At 44.9% G+C, this 21,178-nt stretch overlaps 1 protein-coding gene across 1 annotated transcript in view; it reads left to right on the forward strand.

Moving 5' to 3' along the window:
- The window catches only part of snx29 (sorting nexin 29), a 239,266-nt gene that overhangs the window by 177,106 nt on the left and 40,982 nt on the right, over positions 1 to 21,178 (forward strand). Inside the window, 1 exon segment of the mRNA XM_060939684.1 lies at positions 20,065 to 20,205. Coding sequence (XP_060795667.1) covers positions 20,065 to 20,205 — 141 coding nt within the window.

Genomic DNA, 21,178 nt, shown 5'->3' on the forward strand with positions numbered 1-21,178 from the left:
GCACCTGGGTTTGCACAGAACAGGGAGCAAACAGATGGTTAGGTGGTATGTTGAGTTACCTTCTCCGGGGTCCTGCTCCAGGGCCTTCTGCACTAATGTCTCTACCTCGAGTAGGGCGGCCCCCACCAGACAGCGTGGAGGGAGGATGGTTTTGGGCGTACTAGACTCCTCCTGGCAGGCAGAGAATATCCTGGACAGGGTGTCGGGTTTACTGTTCTTGGAGCCTGGGCGGTAGGAGTGTGTGAATCAGAACTGGGAGAAGAAGAGAGACCATCGGGCTTGCCGTGAATTAAGGCATTGGGTGGACTTGAGGTATTCTAGGTTTTTGTGGTCAGTCCAGACAAGGAAGGGGAGATCTGACCCCTCAAGCCAGTGCCTCCACTCCTTCAAAGCTAGCTTGACGGCCAACAGCTCTCTGTCGCCAATGTCGTAATTTCGTTCAGCAGAGGACAGCTGGCGAGAGAAGGAGGAGCGGGGTGGACCTTATCGTTGGTCCTCTGGGAGAGAATGGCTCCAACCCCGGACTCGGAAGCGTCGATCTCCACGATGGACTGTTTGGTCGGATCGGGTATGGTGAGAATGGGTGCTGTGGTGAACTTGCACTTGAGCATGGAGAAGGCTTTCTCTGCTTCCTCCCCCACTTGAACGGGGTCTTAATCGAGGTCAACGCCGCAAGAGGTCCGGCCACCGTGCTGAAGTCGCGGATGAAGCGCCTGTAGAAATTGGAGAACCCCAGGAAACGCTGGAGCTCTCGTCGTGAGGATGGGATAGGCCAGTCAGCGACTGCCTCAAGCTTGAGGGGGTCCATCTGGATCCTAGCCAGGGAGATGATGAACCCCAGAAATGAGACAGAGCTCTGGTGGAATTCACTCTTCTCCACCTTGACAAACAATTTATTTTCTAGCAGGTGCTGGAGGACCTGCCGGATGTGGCCCCGATGTTCCTCCAGGGAGCGAGAGATCAGGATGTCATCCAGGTACACAAAGATGTTAAAGTCCCTTAAGATGTCGTTGACGAGTGCCTGGAAGACTGCAGGCGCGTTGGTCAGGCCGAAAGGGACCATGAGGTACTCGTAGTGGCCCGTGGTGGTGTTGAAGGCCGTCTTCCACTCGTCCCCCTCCCTGATCCTCATGAGATGGTAGGCATTGCATGAATCCAACTTAGTAAATATCTTGGCTCCCTGGAGCAGTTCAAAGTATCTCACAATGCATGATGAAAAGTAGTGCTGTTGCAAAGGGAAAAAAAAAAGGCTGTGGCAAAGTAGTTGTTTTATCATTTAATCAATGAGCTCACTATATAGTCCTCTATATAGTAATTCCCTCTATAGTGAGTAGGGCATAGTGAATGAGAGTGATTTAGGACACAACGTTTATAACCGATCAGCACTTATCCTGATCAAGTTCGATTACCCGTTCTATTTCTTGATCAACTTCAGAACTAGAAAGGAAATAAGAGAAACCTCGTTATAACTTGGTAGTATCGGAAGATAATCAACAGATGATAAAAACAAAATTCACCTCATGGTTCGCCAAGGCTACTGATTCGATATCAAGTAAGTGGTGTTTATTTTAAGAAAGTCAAGTCAACTTTGTCAAATATGCTGTACGGTACATGCTCGACATACAGCACAGATGAAACTTCAGTCCTCTCTGACCCACGGTGCAAACAGGCAATGCAATAAATAAAAATAGAATAATTGAAAAAAAACCAATATAACCACTCTAGATAAGAACTAGACAGACTAAACACTCAAACGATATAAACAGTATAAACACTAGATAAGAACTAGACATAGACTAAACACACAGACAATAAACTTGTCTGTGGAGAATGAGCGTAAACTTGTAAACAGTGTAAACTTGCCTGTTAATTATCACAGCTTTTGTTTGGTCTTTCTGAAGTGTCAAATAAGTTTTGTAAGGGTGTTTTTTATGTTTTAGTTTTTTGCCAGGTATTTAGTCTCTTTATTACTACACTTATGAAACAAAATGTTCTCATTAGTGTTAATGACCTTGAAAGAACAGAGACCACAGTTGTTATAACACTAAAGTGCTACCAGGCGAGGTTTGTTTTGCCTGGGTTATTGTCGTACATTTGATGGAACAATTATGTTTGTTTACAAATTGTCACAGTTGCTCGGTAGCGCAGAAATTTTACGTGTAATATCTATTTTATGGCATTTTCAATTCACTGTGACAGTTTACTGCGGGTGCCATTGGCGAACGAAGAAATGCTTCTGCACTTGCACAAAAGGAAACTTTTTCTCATTGGATATTCGCATCAGCTCTGACGTGTGACGTCTTGTTTTGACAACCATGTAATATCGTAAACCATATTCAACGCTCATTCTCCATTGGTTAGAGTGACGTAATACATATAGGATAAGCGATATGTTAACAATATTGCATGCTATCAAACCAAATGAAAGAAACCTGCGAAAAGGGAATAGAATACATGTATGTTGTTTACCAGCTGGGAGGTCCGTATGGTGAAATACCGTGACCGAGGTCTTGAAAGTACTGAGCGAGGCCCTCTGGGCCGAGGTCAGTATTCAAGGCCGAGGTCACGGTATTTCACCATACTGACCGACCTTAAGCTGGTAAATAATATATATATTTTTTTCTTTACCAAATTCTAACACAAAACGAGAGCGCCCGAAAGGGAAAACCAAGCCGAGGCGAGCCGCTATTTTGAATCCTCATTCACGGCTGTAATGCAAATTGCTTCCTCCTCAATAGACAAGTGCACTTCCATGGCAAGAAAAAAACCTACATTTTTCCACCGATGTAGTCCCCTATTTATACAAATAGGAGTCATTCAGGATTCAGCCATGTTTTTGTTCGGTGTTGGCAATAGTTATAGGTTTTTAGCTTTCTCCTGAAATGCTTTCTTTTATTTCATCTTCCTAAGGGTAGTAAAACTTGCTTTCACTGTAAAGACTGTCGTTATCGCTATCCATGCTATAAAATTAATGCTATTCTCCTGAGAAATGCGAAAATAAATGTTGACAAAAATTGCTGCTATGTTTGTTGTTAACGAGCGAGTTGCCAGAGGTCCGTAACTGGGGTCCGTATCGTAGGATACGGACCTGCTTGCCAGCCAATCAGAGTGCAGGATTTGATGGAAACCGGACCGCAAAAAAAATTAATGTTTTTATTCCATCGAAAAAGTGTCCTGTATGTATAATAATAAGTAATAGCTCATGTTCTTTATTTAAAAAAAAAATACATTGCTGTCTGGGATTTTACCTGCAGAAACCCAAAGTGTAGCAAGTTCTTCAAGAAGCCTGGATCAACCTACCACCCAGTTACATTATAAAACTGGCACCACAACAGCCTGAAAATAACTTATTCAGTTTTTAACAAAAATTATGATTTGTTGCATCTTCATTTGTTGTTTTCCAGCTCTAGAATTATTTGCTTCCTTTGTAAAAATGGGGTAAAAAAAAAAGTTGACAAAATGTTTGTGGTTAATTAAATATCAGACTTAAAATATGAGTAAAATCTCAGTCTTAATCGAAGTACATTTAAGAGTCAAGATATGAGCGCACTCTTCAATACGGTCTCTCCACATCCTCCAGGGTCCTCAGTCCTCTCTTGTGGCCTCGCTTTCATCTTTGCCCAAAGGAGTACAACGCCATTTAGATCAGTAGACTTGATTGTAGTCATTGAACCTTTTTTTAAATAAATAATTATGGATGTACATATTTTGGATCATTGTTGGATCTTCCAGCAGCATCTTCCAACCAGATGGCAGCCAGATTTTCATTTAAGAGCACCTGGTACTTCATGGAGTCCATGATGCCGTGCATCCTAACAAGGTTTTCAGGGCCTGTGCTAGACAGTCGCTAATACATCCTACAAGCCTGCTCTCACACTCAGATCCTCTAACCAGAACCTATTAGCCATGCCTAAAGTAAACACTGTAAGCTGTGGTGACAGCTTTTTCCGTCTGTGCTCCAAAACTGTGGAACTCCCTGCCTTTCCATGTCAGAAATGCTGAGAATATTAACATGTTTAAATCTAAACTTAAGACTTATTATTTTAACCAGTTCTTGCATTAAATTGTGTGTATTGTTTTTGGTTTGTTAAATTTAAGTTTTTAGTTCTGTGAACTTGTCAGAGCAGTGAGCTTTAGATAATACTCCTAAAACGTATATACAGGTAGTCGTCGACTTGCGACTTACGACTGATCGACTTTACGACCGTCTGGTTATGACTGGCAAGTGTTTCCCAGCTGAGCGTATGACAGTTTCCGCCCCAGCTCCCGGCAGCGCCTCTCGCCGCGTACAACAGTTTCCGCCCCAGTTCCAGGCACATGCGCAGTCTTTCTTGCGCTCCCTCACGCACTCCGTCATGCAGTTTCCGCCCCAGCTCCTGGCACATGCGCAGTCTCTCTCGCGCTCCGTCATGCAGTTTCCGCCCCAGCTCCTGGTTTATGAAACGAGCACATCCTCCTGCCAGCCCGAGCGCTGCAACAGCTGATGATGACGTAGACGACCCACAGCCAAGCACCAGTGATGCCAGCAGTCACTAAGTTTTGTATTTTGCTATGTTTTACATTTGTATTTTGGTATGTTTCAAACTAAAATGTTTTCTATTTTTCACACCTGTATTTCGTATTTTTTGTTTTGCACATATTAAACGAATTGTACTGTACGCAGTGTAGTATGCAGTGTTTGACTTAAACCAAATAATGAGCCAAGGTAATGAAATAAGAAAATGTTGATAAAATAAGACTTTAAGATGATTACAATATCATTACACATGACAATATACTTACGTTCATTTAACATAGGCCGACTTACGACCAGATCGGTTTACGACCGGTCAGTCGTAACCAAACGCAGTCGTAAGTCGACGACTGCCTGTATGTGTTATTTACCAGCTGGGAGGTCCGTATCGTGAAATACCGTGACCTATGGTCTTGAAAGAGGGCCTTGGTCGGTATTCAAAGCCGAGGTCACGGTATTTCACCATACGGACCGACCTTAAGCTGGTAAATATTATATTTATTTTTTTCTTTACCAAATTCTAACAGAAAATGAGAGCGCCCAAAAGGGAAAACCGAGGCGAGCCGCCATTTTGAATCCTCATTCACGGCTGTAATGCAAATGGCTTCCTCCTCGGTATACAAGTGCACTTCCATGGCAGGAAAAAAAACTACATTTTGCTACCTATGTAGTCCCCTATTTATACAAAATTGAGTCATTCAGGATTCAGCCATGTTTTTGCTCGGCGTTAGCAATTAGTTACAGGTTTTTAGCTTTCTCCTGAAATGTTTTCTTTTATTTCTTCTTCCTCGGGGTAGTAAAACTTGCTTTCACTGTGAACACTGTCGTTATCACTATCCATGATGTAAGATTAATGCTATTCTCCTGAGAAATGCTGGCAAAAATTTATAAGATTTTTGATAATCCTTATAAATAAGTCTTATTTAAAAAGGAAAAAAAGAGAAATGTTGATGAAAAATGCTACTATGTTTGTTGTGAACGAGGATATTGTGGACCTGCTCGCCAATCAGAGTGCAGGATTTGATGGAAACCGGGCCGCGAAAAAAATATTATTATTATTATCCAGTCCCACATCACATATTCTCCATCATACATAGCTATGGGCGTGAGGTTATTTTCTGTATAATGATCCATTATTTCACGCCAAATCCATATTCTAAAAGCTCTGTCCTGTCTCATCTGACCATAGAACCTGCTTCTGGCCAAAGTTCCATGAGCATCTAGTGACCAAGTACATTTATAGTGAGAAAAGCCTTTTCTTCTGGCACTCCTTCCTGATACTTTGTTGACCTTGATGTGGTGTCTAACTGTAGATTTGGAGATTTGATGACCCCAGGGCGATCCTTGTAGTCATTGTCTTCCAGGCTGATGCGCTCCAGCTTCGGTTGTCTTGAGCATTGCCCTTCCAGTAGATATGGCATTTTCGGATGTCTAGCTATTTTTATAACCACTGCCTGGTTTATTAACGTCAGCATACTTTTGTCTCTTTTCATTTGCATGTCCTTTAATCTTCCCCATGTTGAGGAAATTTGACCTCCCCGTCACCTTGTGTTTAAACCCCACTGAAACAGGAAGTCACAGATAACCACTTAAGTTTCGAAACACTCAAGTGGACTTAAATATAAATGGGAACATGGTTCAGCTACATTTTGTTCGTGTAATTTGTAGTGCCAATAAACGTGACGCATGCTTTTGTTAAAACTCTTCATATTTTCAGCTACTTAACCATGTAATGTTTTTGCTGAAAGTTTCGATGCATTTTAATGCAAATCAGAGCCTCTTGACAAGAAATGGTGATGAATGAAAAGTTATCCTCTGTAGTTTGTTAATTTTGCAGGAGAGAGAGAGCGAGCGAATGAGAGAGGGGGAGACTGCAAATGTTTTAACCTTTTTAAACTGGCTCTCATTACAAAGCTGGGATGATCTCCTGTTCATCCTCATTATGGTGGCTGAGCGGCCGACACACACACACACGCTGCTCATTCATATGGATGAGAGAGCGGCATCTCACTGGCACTAAAACCTCACTGACAAGTGGAGAGGCTGAGGGGAAGCGGCAGCTATTCACTTACACTCATTTCTCCTCTCGTCTCCTCTCTTCTCCTCTCTGTTTCTCATTTGGAACAGACATTTAAATATTTGTGGCTTTACAGAACGGGAGCGTCGTCTGCAGAAAGCATCCTCCTTTTCTTGGATAAACCTCATACGTGGGTGTTTTTAGACAGCTTTCTCTGGACTGTAAATCAGTTTTTGATTATCAAGAAATATGCTTGTGCTCTTCATGTACAATTCACGCAGTGTTATTAATATATTAACTTTTTCTACACTCTCAAAAGCACCCTCTGTATCGCCTAGATTTTAACTGATCGATTAAATAAACAGCTCTTTATTGTGAAGTTAATGATCTAAAACTCGTCTAGTAAGAATGCCTTTCTCTTCCTGTTCAGTAAATAAATAACTGTGCATATGAAATAATGGCGCATGGCGTTCATTTACCTTTTGATTGTTGTCTCTGTGTGAGCTGTCAAAATAAATCAGAACATTTCCTCCTTACCAATGGCTCCGTGCTGAGCTCCTAGTAATAACAATCCTTGCATGCAGTCGTTTGTCTTTTCTCTTGCCTTTTTTTCCCCCCTCGTGTGAGATTGCCACCAACTTGTTTTTATCGCATCCTTTTACTTCTCATTCTAAATTCAGCCACTGTCAGCAGCTATCACTTTCTCTCATGATCACCTCAGTGAAGCTCAGACACTAATCGGCTTCCTTGCCATGCTGCCTGTCCTCGCCAAGCTAACCTGGACTTCAAGTGATTATGGGCCCATCCGCTGCTGTGTGCTTCTCGAGCTGGATTCTGTCACTTTACACATTTCCTCTTCCTCCATCACTCCCCTCATGAGCACTCTGTCTCTGCCGTTTGTTCCGGCATCTGATCAGACAGGCTGCATGATGGTTTAGGATCAGTTATACAGCAACTACAAAGAGGTGACTTTATTACACTTCAGGACTGTTTAACAAGTGAGCTCAATAACGGTTGGACAGAAAGGTCAGGTATGCCCTTCTATCGCTCTTTGGGACTTGCTGTAAGTTCTTGTTATGCTTTTGGACATCGGAACACTGCTGCCAACTGCTGTTATTGCTTTTTTGTTTACATGTTTTTAAAGAGACCAGATAAGGTCAGCCTGTCATATTCAACCTTTTGATTAATGTTGATTGGTTAGCCTGGTTTGCCTTTGAGAATTTTGGCTAATGATGGATTTTGTTAGTGCCGCATCCTACATTTCTGCTTCAATTTGCTCCTGGGTTCTTTTATATTGACGCTTCTGGTATTTAACTAATATTGGCTGGCGTTGAATGGAATATATCTGATCACGAAAAAAAAGCTGTTATTATTATTATACCCCCTGCAAATAAGTTGGAGGAGTGTATAGGAATCACCCACCGACTAGTGGCCTAGTGGTAGCATGTCCGCCTTTCGATCGGGAGATCGTGAGTTCTATTCACAGTCGGGTCATACCAAAGACCATCATAAAAATGGTACCTACCGCCATCTGGCAAGGCACGCTGCAATACAGATGTGCATGGGGAGTTAAACTCTCGTGGTTACCAGAGGACTAGCCCCCCACTGTAACCCTAGCTATGTAATAGGCAAGAGGCCGAGGGCTATGGAAACGGAGATCGGCGCCGCCCGATGCGCCACATACAGGTTGGGCCTGGTTAGTACTTGAGTGGGAGACTGCCTAGGAATACCAGGTACTGTAAGGCGTGGGAAGGACTTTGACTTTTTGATGGGAATCACCCTGTCTGTCTGTCTGTCTGTCTGTCCATGTGTCTTGTAAGCGCAACTCCTCCTAAACGGTTTGATGGATTTTGATGAAACTTTACACAGTTGCAGTATTGCCGCCTGAAGATGTGTATGACGAAAAATAAGCCCCAACCAAGGTCTTAAAGATGCTCATTTTCTTACACATGGTGATGTGGCTGGTGTTCCACTCCATGAAATTGTACCAAATGGATTTAGACCCCATATATTATTGAGATGAATGACTAACAACAGGAATTTGTATCATGGTGTTGCAGGGGTATCTTTAAAAAAAAAAAAAAGTTCTCACAGTTTTATTTGACAAATTTTGTTACGAGCGGGGGTATTCTATAGTGAGTTTACTCACATTTGTTGTTGTTCATGCACATTCTTTTCCGGCATTCAACACGTCTTTCCATTTCAAAATTCTCTCAGAATCCTCCATATTTAACGAAGCAAACCTGGCGGCCATGTTTTGTTTACAAATAGTCACCGTCTCTCGCTAGCGTAGCAGTTTTATGTCTTCGGTGTGTGACGTCATGTCTTGACAACCATACAATACCGTAAACCATGTTCAACTCTCATTCTCCATTGGGTAGAGTGACGTAATATACGTAGGATAAGCGATATGCTAACAATATTGCATGCTATCAAACCAAATGAATGAAATCTGCTAGAAGGGAATCAAATACATGTTTTTCATTGGAACAAAAAAGTGTCCTGTATGTATAATTAAAATATTGCACAGAAATGGAATGCATTAGGAGTGTGCGCACACACGCATCCTCGCAAACTCTCACCTGAGAATTACTCCATTTTGCACACAGGTGACAGATGCTGCTGCTGAATATTTCTAATTAACGAGTCCCTCCTCACTTCTTATTGCTCCCACTCCTCTCTCGCATCGTGCTCTGTCACTCGTGTGTGTGTGTGTGTGTGTGTGTGTGTGTCGCTCGCTTGCTTTCTCCTGCTGAAAATTTTCAAATGAATTCTATCTTCTGGCTAATTTGGCAAATATTGCATCTCTGTAGAGGAGACTGTTAACTTGGCTTTGGTATCAAAGTATAAGGTTATGTTTCTGTTGCAGCCACTTTTTATACAAAGAGTTTGGCAGTCGAATTGCTGTAATTACACTGTGCAGGTGAATGTATTCTTTAAGAGGTGCTACTGGTGCCAATTCTCTGCTCAGTTTAAGACCAGACATCTATTAAGCACACAAAAGAATCGATGTGAAACGGACGCCAGCCAGCTCGAGGAGGATTTCCACCAGGATCTTGGCCAAAAGTCACACCTGTTAAGACAGGAACTAGTCATGACTGAAAATAGTTTCTGACAGTACTATTCCATTACCTCGCTCACAAATGCAACCCCCTGTGACTTGGACAGGTTGAAATAAAACCCTGCAAGTTTGACATCGAGTGTCTGCTCGCTCTAGCGAGCACTCAGTGTGATCTTCAGGCTCTGTACTTCAAGGCCCAGCTAGTCATTTCTCATTCAGTCAGTGACAGGTCCAGTTCCAGCCCTGCTGCATGTAGTGTCTTGTGCACCAACGTGCATAGGCATGAATATATAATGACATCCCTATAGGTCAATACAAGTTGCCTGGTGAGTGGAGGAGGAGGAGGCTTCTCAGTGTGCTACTTCTGGAAATGGACTTGGTCAGACCACAGCTTTTATGAGAGCTGGCACCATCAGTTATTCATCTTGCCAAGCTCCATTTAAAACTCCGCGTGCTTCCGTTTCAGCTGTGCAGCATGTGGAATCGCTACTCATGGCATATAGACATATGTACAATCGAGTACATATCAGAATGTGTGTGCAGGACGGCTCTCTTCCCTATTGCGGTCCCTTGGTGAGGTCCACTTCCTCTTTAAAGAAGTATATAATGAGGCAGTATGGCTGGGCAAAATATTAGCATCCTCCTCCAGGCTGACATTTGCTTTTACTGTGAATCATCCATTGTGACTGCTCTTTTTCCTTCACTATTTATTTATTTTTTTTTATAAAAGATAAATGTTTTACTCTCATGTTTAATGATGCATTGTAAGTTTTGCAAAATGAGGTTCCATGTGTATATCCGAGCAAATTTGTATTATTTGTAATACTCTTAAAAAAAAAACTGTAAAAAAAAAATTTGTAAACACGCACTCATAATGCTGGTTATGAATGTAACCGTGGTTCTATGACTAAGTGGAAGACCGCCAGGGCGGTGCTGAAAGCACTAGTGGAAGGATCTTTGCATCCGCGCGTTTCGAGAATCGCAGACAAAAGTTGTCATCTCATGATGTATGATGTGCTTGCCTATATAAGGCAACATCCCACGTCATTTGGCCTCAAGATCATTCTTGCGCAATCCGAGTGACCAAAGACCCTGGCGGTCTTCCACTTAGTCATAGAACCACGGTTACATTCGTAACCAGCGTTCTATTTCCTTCACTCCAGACCGCCAGGGTGGTGCTGAAAGCACTAGTGGAAGACGAATACTAACCCAGTCACGAGGAATTCAGAAGAGCATCACCACCTTCTGGAAGGACAGCTGCACACAGCAATGGCATGGACGCAACATTTAGCCTGTAGTACCGGGCAAATGTACATGTATTGGACCAAGTTGCAGCAGCACAAATGTCAGAGTGGTACACCCCGGAGAGCTGCCCATGATGTTGCCTGAGCACGCGTCGAATGGCAGCGGACAGGAGAGGGCACAGTACGTCCCATAGATTCATAGGCATGGGTGATTTGCCTCCACAACCCAACGGGAGAGCCACTGCTTGGACAGAGGCCTTCCTCTCGGAGCACCACCAAAACAAACAATCAGTTGGTCTGTCGTACGAAAGGCTGCTGTCCTATCAAAATAAAACCTCAGAGCCCTGACAGGGCACAACTCTGCACGCAAGTCCGTCCTGTCCGCCGGTATAGCAGTCAGCAAAATCGGCTGGTTGCTAAATTGGGGAGATAAGACTTTCGGGAGGAAAGCTGGGTTAGGCCACAATGAAACACTGTCAAACATAGGGCCCCAACGAAGACAAACAGTACTCACTGAGAGGGCATGTAGCTCACTCACACGCCGGGCTGTTGTGATGGCAAGGAGAAAAGCCGTTTTAAGAGCCACTTAATGTCAGCTACTGATAGGGGCTCATAAGGAGGCAAGCAAAGGGATTCGAGCACAGTGTTCGGATCCCATGACGGACTCCACACAAAATGAGGATTAAGACGAAATGCCCCTCCCAAAAAGGCTACCACCAGCCGGTGGGACCCAAGTGAAACACCTCCAACCTCTGAACACAGGGCTGTTAGTGCTGCAACATACACCTTAAGTGTAGATGCAACCCTGCCAAGCTCTAAAAGGTGCTGCAGGAAATCTAAAGTCTGTGGAACAGAGCAGCTTAGGGGGTCGATGTTGCGTTCCGCACACCAATCACAGAACACCTTCCACTTGCCTGCATACAAGCGTCGGGTAGATTCTGCACGTGCGTTCACCACAGTGTTCCTGGTCCCTTCTGAACACTCCAGTAGTAGCCCTGGGGCCCCAAGGGCCACACCCAGAGCTTCAGGCGTTCGGGACATGGGTGTTGAATCCTGCCCTCCATCTGCGTCAGCAAGTCGGGCCTGCTGGGCAGCTGACAATGGGGTCCCACTAGTAGTGACAGCAGGAGCTGGAACCATGGCCTGAATGGCCAAGGAGGAGCTATCAATAGCACATGGTGACTGTGATCATGCACACGGCAGAGAGTTCTCCACAACAGTGGTAGAGGGGGAAAGGCATAAAGGATGGCCCTCGGCCAGTCGTGGGCCAGAGCATCCTGGCCCAACGCTGCCGTTTCTTCTCCCAGGGAAAGCCATGTCGGACAATGAGTTGTCTGACTGCTCGCAAACAGGTCCACAGTTGCTCTCCCATAGGTTTTCCAGATCTGTTCCACCGTGTCTGGATGCAGTTTCCAATCCCCTTGAGACACCTTGCCGCGTGACAGAGCATCTGCCACACTGTTTAGGCGTCCAGGTAGATAAGATGCTCTTATGGAAAGGAGGTTGTCCTGAGCCCATACTAGGAGACTGTGAGCCACCTGAAGCACAGCTACAGACCTTGTGCCCCCCTGATGATTGATATAGAAAACAGTTGCCACATTGTCTGTTTGTACCAATACATGTTTGCCCCGTAGCACTTCCTGAAAGTGGTGCAACATTAGAAACACCGCCATCAACTCCAGTGTGTTGATGTGGGACGTGCGCCACGGAGCAGGCCAGGTGCCGTTCACACCTTGCCGACGCCAGACTCCACCCCAACCCACGAGGGAAGCATCTGTCCGGATAACCTCCCACCGTCCCGGTGGGGGACCAAGTGGAACTCCACGAGTGAGAAAGTGTGCCTGGGACCAAGGTCTTAGCATGAGCGTGCAACGGCGTGTTATTCTCACCCTCATGTGCCTGTCTCGCACTGGACACAGACGCAGTTGAAGAAGCCATCTCTGAAAAGCCCTTAGCCACAGAAGACCCAGAGGAATGACTACTGAGGCCACTGAGAGTTTCCCCAACAGCTGAAGGAGAGAAACGTAACGCTGAGTTCCCCCGACACGAAGGTGGTTCACTCCAGTGAGAATTGAACTTATTCTTTCTGGCGTGAGACTGGCCAGCATAGTGTTCGAATCCAGGGCAAGGCCGATGAAATGTGTTGCTTGGACTGGGACCAGTTTGCACTTTCTCTGGTTCACCCTGAACCCCAGAGCTGTAATGTGTAGTAGCAACCGGTGAGCATGTTCCCTGGCCTGTTCGGGCAATGCCGCACAAAGAAGCCAGTCATCCAAGTAAGGGAGCACTCTTATACCCTCCTTTTGAAGGGGTTCTAGTGCTACTTGGACACATTTCGAGAACACCCTTGGCGCCAGAGAAAGTCCAAAGGGGAGAACTCTGAACTGGAAAATCTTTCCCATGAACGAAAACGAAGGAAGCGCCTGTGGTCCGCGGCAATGGGTATGTGAAAATGGGCATCCTCGAGATCTACGGTCACAAACCAGGACTGGTTTGTGACCACTTGCAGTACATCTGTTGTTCGTAGCATTCAAAAGGGAAGCACCTTCAAGAAACGGTTTAACCTTCTTAAATCTAAAATCGGCCTGAACCCGCCGTCTTTCTTTGGAACGAGAAAATAAACTGAAAAAAAAAACCCTGGGCAGAAGCCCAGGTCGACCATCTCTATGGCTCCTTTTTGTAGTAACAACTGAACTTCTCTCGACAAGGCTTCTGCCTGTCTTGGATTGGTTATAACTGTCTGCCTCACACCCAAATGCATTGGTGGTCGGTGGCGGAATTGCAGGTGGTACCCTTCTGAAAGGGTGGTGAGTAGCCATTGGTTGGTTATTTCATGCCAACATGCTAGCTGGCTGCCTGTAAAAACTCCTGCCACTGGCCCTGACCTGTCAGTGGTCCTGTCTACGTTTTTCGGAAGGGATGGGGGGGGGCGATGACGGCGGGGAGGACCCGTCTGTCGAAAAGGGCGAAAACTCACGTGGCTGAGCGCCACCTTGCCTGGCCGAGGGAGGTGGGGGATTGGGGGCCTGCTGCTGGGGTCGATGGGGAGACCTTTGTGCAGCTCTAGGGGCCACATGCCTAAAGCGTGAGGCAGAAGGGTTTGGCGGAGCTCTGAAGGTGGGTGCTATGCCCACATGACGGGAGCGAGACTCTGTAACAGACACACGTCTGTCAAGGGCCTCTTGTGCTGCTGGCCCAAAGACCTGTCCAGGTGCCAGTGGGAGGTGCCTCAGGTTGTTCCTGCATACTTCTGGCATAGGTGATTGAGCCAGCCACACTTGTCGACGGGCTTGCAGCAAGGTGCCCAAGGTAGTGCCACACTGGTTGGCAATGACACCCATAGCCCGCAGTGCAAGTTCCAGTACTTCAGCCGCCAGTGGGTCTGCCGATGATGTGTTGAGTGCTGAGTGCAGCATAACAAGCATGTGTGCCAGTGAGGTAGACACCCTGCCAAGAAAGGCAGTAGAGTTGTAAGCATGAGAAAGTAGCTCGTCTGTGCGGCGGCACTCAGCGTTCGGGCAACGCACCTGCTCCCGAAGTGCTTCATCGGGAGACACAATGAGCGAAGCAATGCTTGATTCGACTACTGGCATGCTACCCAAGCCAACACCACCGGGGTCCTGCATCGCCACAAGCATGCGAGACATCTGGTCTAGACGGGCAGCTTTCGTAGCAGCCTCCAGGGCAGAGGCCACCACAGAAGTAAAGTCATGACACTGTGGAATTACTGGAGAGGCGCATTGAACACGGCGCAGGAACATGTTCTCAGATCCGGTAGGAGGTGCCGGGGTGTCCAACTGCAAATGTGCAAGCAAAGCCTTCAGTGTGGCCTCCACCGAACCCACCACTGAGGCAGACTCCCCAGATCGCCCAGAGGTAACATCACTGCCCAAATCACGGGGCTCAACACCTGGCAGGACTTCGCTTGGTGGCTGTGCCGAGGAAGAAGGCTGACTGAAAAAGGTGTCTGAGGCAGCCACAGACATCACTTCCTCTTGGTTAGGTGGCTGAGAACATGAGCCAAGGCACTCCGCACAGCGATCATGTGCATCCAGCACCTCCATGAGGTTGGGGCAAGTGGAACACCTCACTGAATCCATCTCAGTGTCTACTCACCCATGATTTTTTTTTTTTTTTTTAAGAAAAGAAGCAAGGTGTAGCGCTGCTTGCTAGCCTGGCAACCAAGGCTAGCAAGTTCGCAAGCGCAACTTTACCGCTACAGACAATGATTTACTAGCAACCAGAAAAAAACGATGCTCACGTAAAGTTAAGTACACGTTAACGTTATTGGCAACCAATTCGCTAACTCACTCAAGACTGACAAACCTGCCGGCAACCGAACAGTTTGTGACAAGACCGATATAATAGCCGTCCCTGAAAACTTGGCAGCCAAGATTCAGTGACTATCGATGCATAAAACTAGTTGCCTTAGCGACCAAACAGCTCGCGTGGAGTTGAGTCCCACTGAAGTCCTCTTCAGTCATGAGCTGCACTGTAGATTGTCACGGGTATTCCCACAGTTAACTGGTAGCACGCACAGAATTCCAATAGAAGAGATGCGATTCCAACGCGAGAAAAAAAAGAAGAGGCCAAATGACGTGGGATGTTGCCTTATATAGGCAGACACGTCATACCGTACGTCATGAGATGACAACTTTTGTATGCGATTCTCGAAACGCGCGAATGCAAAGATCCTTCCACTAGTGCTTTCAGCACCGCCCTGGAGGTCTGGAGTGAAGGAAATAGAAACACACTTTAACGTTGCACACAATGTTTTCTTTCCTGTGCTTTGATTTTATATTTTCTGATTGTAACGTTTGAGAGAAAGTCATCATTTTTCCAATGTTTTCCATCTTTTTTTTTTTTTTTTTTGGCGCATGTGTAGCCAGAGACATCATAGCATGTAATGATATGATATTTTTATATTGTCAAAGTCTGTTTCCACTGGTGCAGCTAGTCCTGGTCCTCGTCTGTCTTTTTATTTAAAAATTACAAAAGAATTAATTTTCAATTACAGAGAAGAGTGATTTGCTCTTTAGAGGATGATCTGTTTCCATAAATATGTATGCTAATGAGGCCACCTCAGTGGGAATGTATTTGCTTTAATACACCATGGGTTTGTTATTTGATTTTTCTCCTGTTGAGCCTGTGCATCTGTGCGCCTGTCAGGCTTTTTGTCTTTGCATTTATCACAGCATCTGAACGTCTCCTTTGAATAACAGATACCGTGTCTGTTCAGGAGACTAATTACATTTTAATTGCTCCAAAGAAGCCACTTGTATCCACTATTTTTTGTGGTGCTTGAAAGTTTGTGAACCCTTTAGCGTTTTCTATATTTCTGCGTAAATATGACCTGAAACCTCATTGTCTTTTCACATGAGCTCTAAAAGTAGATAAAGAGAACCCCATTAAACAAATGAGACAAAATTATTATCCGTGGTCATTTATTATTGAGGAAAATGGTCCAGTATTACATATCGGTGAGAGGCAGAAGTGAATCTCTAGGACTATCAGTTCATTTGAAGGTGAAATTAGAGGCAGGTGTATTAGTCAGTGGGATGATGAGCAGGTGTGAGTGGGTGCCCGGTTTTATTTAAAGAACAGCAATTGATCAAAGTCTGACTTCACAACCCTTGTTTATGGAAGTGTATCATTGCACCAACAAATGAGGTTCCTGAGGACCTAAGAAAGAGAGTTTTTGCTGCTCATCTTTTCCATTATCAGGCTGGAAAAGGTTACAAAACAGTCTCTGAAGAGTTTGGACTCCACCAATCCACAGTCAGACAGATAGAGGAAATTCAAGATCACTGTTACCCTCCCCAGGAGTGGTCGACCAACAAAGATCACTCCAAGAGCAAGGCATGTAATAGTCTGCAAGGTCTCAGAGGAGTCCAGGATAACGTCTAAGCACCTAGAGGGTTCTCTCACATTGGCTAATGTTCATGAGTCCACCATCAGGAGAACACTGAACAACAGTGTGGTGTGCATGGCAGGGTTGTAAGAAGAAAGATGCTACTCTCCAAAAAGAAGATTGCTGCTCATCTACAGTTTGTTAAAGATCACATGGAAAAGCCAGAAGACTATTGGAAAAATTTGTAGACGGATGATACCAAAATACAACTTTTTTATTTTTATTTTTTAATGAACTGAATATCAAGAGAACTTGGGTCATGCAGCAAGACAACAACCCTAAGCACACAAGTCACTCCACGAAAGAATGGTTTGACAAGAAAAATTGTTTTGGAATGTCCAAGTCAAAGTCCTGTTAATGCACTAATCGCCGTATGATCATGATTAATTGCTTGAAAAGGAGTGGCAGTGACCTCAGTGCATTTCTGAAAGTTTTCAGAGATTTTCAACCTGAACCGCTCAGAGCAGCCACACAAAAATGGCAGAGTGTGGAGAAAAAAAAGTGTGCATCACAGCTTGTTACGTATGGGGCTGCCCTAACCTCAGACCAATCTGAGTGCCCATACTGACCCCTGTCCACCACCGGAAGAACCTACAATGGGCATGCAAACATCGGAACTGGAGCAATGGAAGAAAGTGGCCTGGTCTGATGAATCATGTTTTCTTTTCCATCATGCGGATGGCCAGGTGTGCGCGTGTTGCTTACCTGGGGAGATGGCACCAGGATGCACTATGGGAAAGTACCATGTTACTTTGTCATGTACCTCCTACATAAACATAGTTACAAACCAAGTACACCCCTTCATGGCAATGATATGACAGTGTTCATTGGATTGACTGAACACGCAGTACAGTGAGAAAGTCCAAGGAGCTCAGTGCAGATCTAAGAAAGGGGATAACACCTCAGGATTCATCAGCATAACCTCGAGCCATCAGAAACTTGAACACAACTGCGCGTTACAACGGGACCGTGACCCCAAATGCATCAAAGCTAGTTGTGGAATGGATAAAGCAGGCTAACGTTAAGCTTTTGGAATGGCCTTCCCAATGTCCTGACATCAACCCTATTTGAAAATATTTGGACTGTGCTTAAGAAATTGGGTTCATGCCAGGAAACCAATGAATTTAATTGAACTCTGTTGAGAAGCGTGGTGAAATATCCATCCAGTATTCTGTTAGAAGTTTGTTGTTTGGCAACCAAAAGCATCTGGTCAAGAATAAACTTGCTTCCCTTTTTTCTTTTTCTCCCTTTCGGTCGGGAACCACCCGAACTGATGACCATATCAGCTTTTCTTTGACTAGTCAGGCACAAGGTATGCAACCACTCTTGCCGGAGCAGTTGGGGGTAGGTGCCTTGCTCAAGGGCATTTCAGCCAGTCCTGCTGGTCCAGGGAATTGAACCAGTGACCTTTTGGTCCCAAAGCTGCTTCTCTAACCATTAGGCCATGGCTTCCATGTTGATTTCATAAACCCCCAAATAAATGAGAATTTATATATCAAATCCTTATTTTTTCTGTTAAAGATTATTCTGCTGCAGAAAAAGAACAGTTCAAAGAAATCATTGAGAGCCTCGTATTGCCATGACAGAATATGCATCTTTAAATAAGTGTGTAAACTTCTGACTACAACCATGTTTTTACACACACACACACACACACACACACACACACAGTCTGTCTGTCTGTCTTACTTAATAGCAGCTTTGCCAAAAGCTGGAACACCCGTCCTGTCTCGTTGGTCCATCGCTCCTCGGTCTGCTCCTCGGACCTGCCTGATCCATCCTGGTGCTCTGTGTGTGGTTGGAGTCTCATCGCATCGCTCCTGTGGAGGGCGGCCCCATGTGGACAGTTGGGGGTCGCGCCTGGAGGACGCTCTGGACTCTTGCAGTGGTGCTTTTGTGGCTGGGGACTGCAGTTGACTTGCTGACTTTGGGACTGCGGTTGTCGTGAACGGTTTTGCGCTCGGGTTTCCGTCAGTGGGGGGTTTATAGCATCAACGAAGCTGATTTTGTTAAAACTGTTAATGTTATAGTCATGTCTGTTGTTGCTCAAATGAGGATGGGTTCCCTTTTGAGTCTGGTTCCTCTCGAGCTTTCTTCATGTCGTCTGAGGGAGTTTTTCCCTTGCCACTATCGCCACAGGCTTGCTCACTGGGGATAGATTAGGGATAAAATTAGCTCATATTTTAAGTCGTTCAAATTCTGTAAAGCTGCTTTGCGACAATGTTTATTGTTAAAAGCGCTATACAAATAAACTTGACTTGACATCGCACCTTCTCTGGTTGGCTTACCTAGTCAGGTCTGAGAGAAGAGAGGCTACAGAGGAGAATTTACACATGAATCTGTGGTAGTACCCAGCCAGCCCCAAGAAGGCACGTATCTGTCACTTGGTGGTGAGGAGGTCTTTTAGGAGACTTGCACGGGAGAATAGCAGAACCAGCTCCTTGGCGATGTTCCATGACATGGCCTTCCAGACTCCGTTTTAATACCATGAGTTGTCTCTCAACGTGGAAGTTTGGGTTTTTTATTTTATTTTTTGGGTGATTTTGTAAATGACGTGCGAAGCCGTGTGCCGTTTCTGCAGGCATTCACGTTACAGTTAGCTACAGGTCATTTGTAATGATGAATATGAACGGTCAAGATAGGCAAATCCGATCTGAGCGAAAAATCCCAGTTTAACAATGAGGCTTGTAATGTGAATATAGCCCAAGTGTCTTGTGGGAAATACAGAACTTTCATGTACTCTTCTCTTCTTCTGTTGGCCTGTCCAGGGAATTATTTAACTGAATAGTTGTTAAAGGTTGTTGTTAAACACAATGTATCCTCCATCACAATAACGGATAAAATATCTATTTGTTTTGTCATCAGCATGCAGCAGCACTTTCACTGCTTCCCTTTAAAAATTTCTGTTTCTTCTCACTTTTGGTCTTTTTTGTACACACACTTTCATGTGAAACCCCCCCACTCTCGCGCACGCAGTCCAAACCCAGTGGACATACTGTGTCTGATCTTGCTGTGATCAAAGGGCTTGCTCAAGTAATTCGAGTGTGACTGCAGGGTGTAGAGAGGAGAGGAACAGACGAAGGTGTGGAAATAGCTTCAGCATCCTCCCTTGACCCCTTTCTTGACGCTGTTCTCTTTCCAACGTTCAGCACTTTTCCACATTTCCATGTGTTTGTCTGGCCAAGATACCCGAGCTCTTTCAAGTCTGTTGCATAGGAAAAGTAGCGTGTAAACAACAAAGATTAAGGCACTATGTATATTTTAATGTTCTTGAATAACAATTTGAGACATGTATCCATTGTGTATTCCATGTTTCAGGTGTACATCAGGATCTTTGACAATGAGTGGAATGTCTATCGGCGTTATGCAGAGTTCAGAGCACTCCACAATCACCTGCGAGCTAAGTTCCCCCAAGTCGGCACTTTCAGCTTTCCCCCTAAAAAAGCCATTGGAAACAAGGTAAGTGCAACCACAAAATCTCAAACACCCAGTGCGGACTTTTCTGTCCTGCTGCTTTCCACTCTATCAGTGACTTTTCCATCCTCTGTTCTACCAATACGTCTGCATCCTGGTGCAGTTTCGTTGGAGAATTTGATGAAGCAGGTCTAGTAATACAAATAATGTTGCTTCAAATAACAGCTTGAAATCTTGCCATGTCTTTGTGGTTGTTTGCTGCACTCTTTCACAATCACCATGTACGTGAAACGGCCTCTTCCCCAAAGTGGGAGTATTGTTTGTCATATTGTTTTATTTGTCCTGGAATCAGAGCCTTTTGTTCGTCTCAGAATGTGACCAAGATCGATACTGAGTGTGATTTTGAAGTCTGAAACAATTTTCACATCAGGATAAAAGGTATTATTTTGAACACGAGCTGTAGAGAATTCTAAGAAGAAAAAACACTCCTGGTTCTGTCCAATCACTGCTCTCGGACATCTTTATTGTGCTTTCAGATAGAGCGTCTGCGTTTATGGTCTTCGAGACCTGATTTTTTTTAAAACTTGACATTTCCGTTCACAGACTGAACTCGTCCAGGTGAAGCATTTCCACTTTTTTTTTTCTTCCCTTCCCAGAGCATCCCTGTTCTGTTCTGTTCTGCTGATATGCAGTGTGTAAAGGTTGCAGATTGGTTTGAATAACCTTTGACACCATGCAGCTCTCTGCCCCTTGGCCTCATCAGAGAAACAGGGTGCATGAGCTAATGAGGCTAGGCTGCTTGGACAGTCCTCTCTTCCTCTTCTGGCTTTTCATTTCTTTCCTTACTTTGAAGATCAATTGAGCCATTCAGTGGTAATTGGTTCATGGCACTGCTTTCTCTCCTGCTTGTGATTTCTGAGGGAGTGCCAGTTAGACCCGACGGCTTCTGCTCATGGCTTTGATGGTCGACTTTTCAGAGCATGAACACTGATTCATCAGAACCTCGGCACAAGGATGG

This window comes from Neoarius graeffei, chromosome 14, assembly GCF_027579695.1.
Source record: "Neoarius graeffei isolate fNeoGra1 chromosome 14, fNeoGra1.pri, whole genome shotgun sequence".
Lineage (NCBI taxonomy): Eukaryota > Metazoa > Chordata > Actinopteri > Siluriformes > Ariidae > Neoarius > Neoarius graeffei.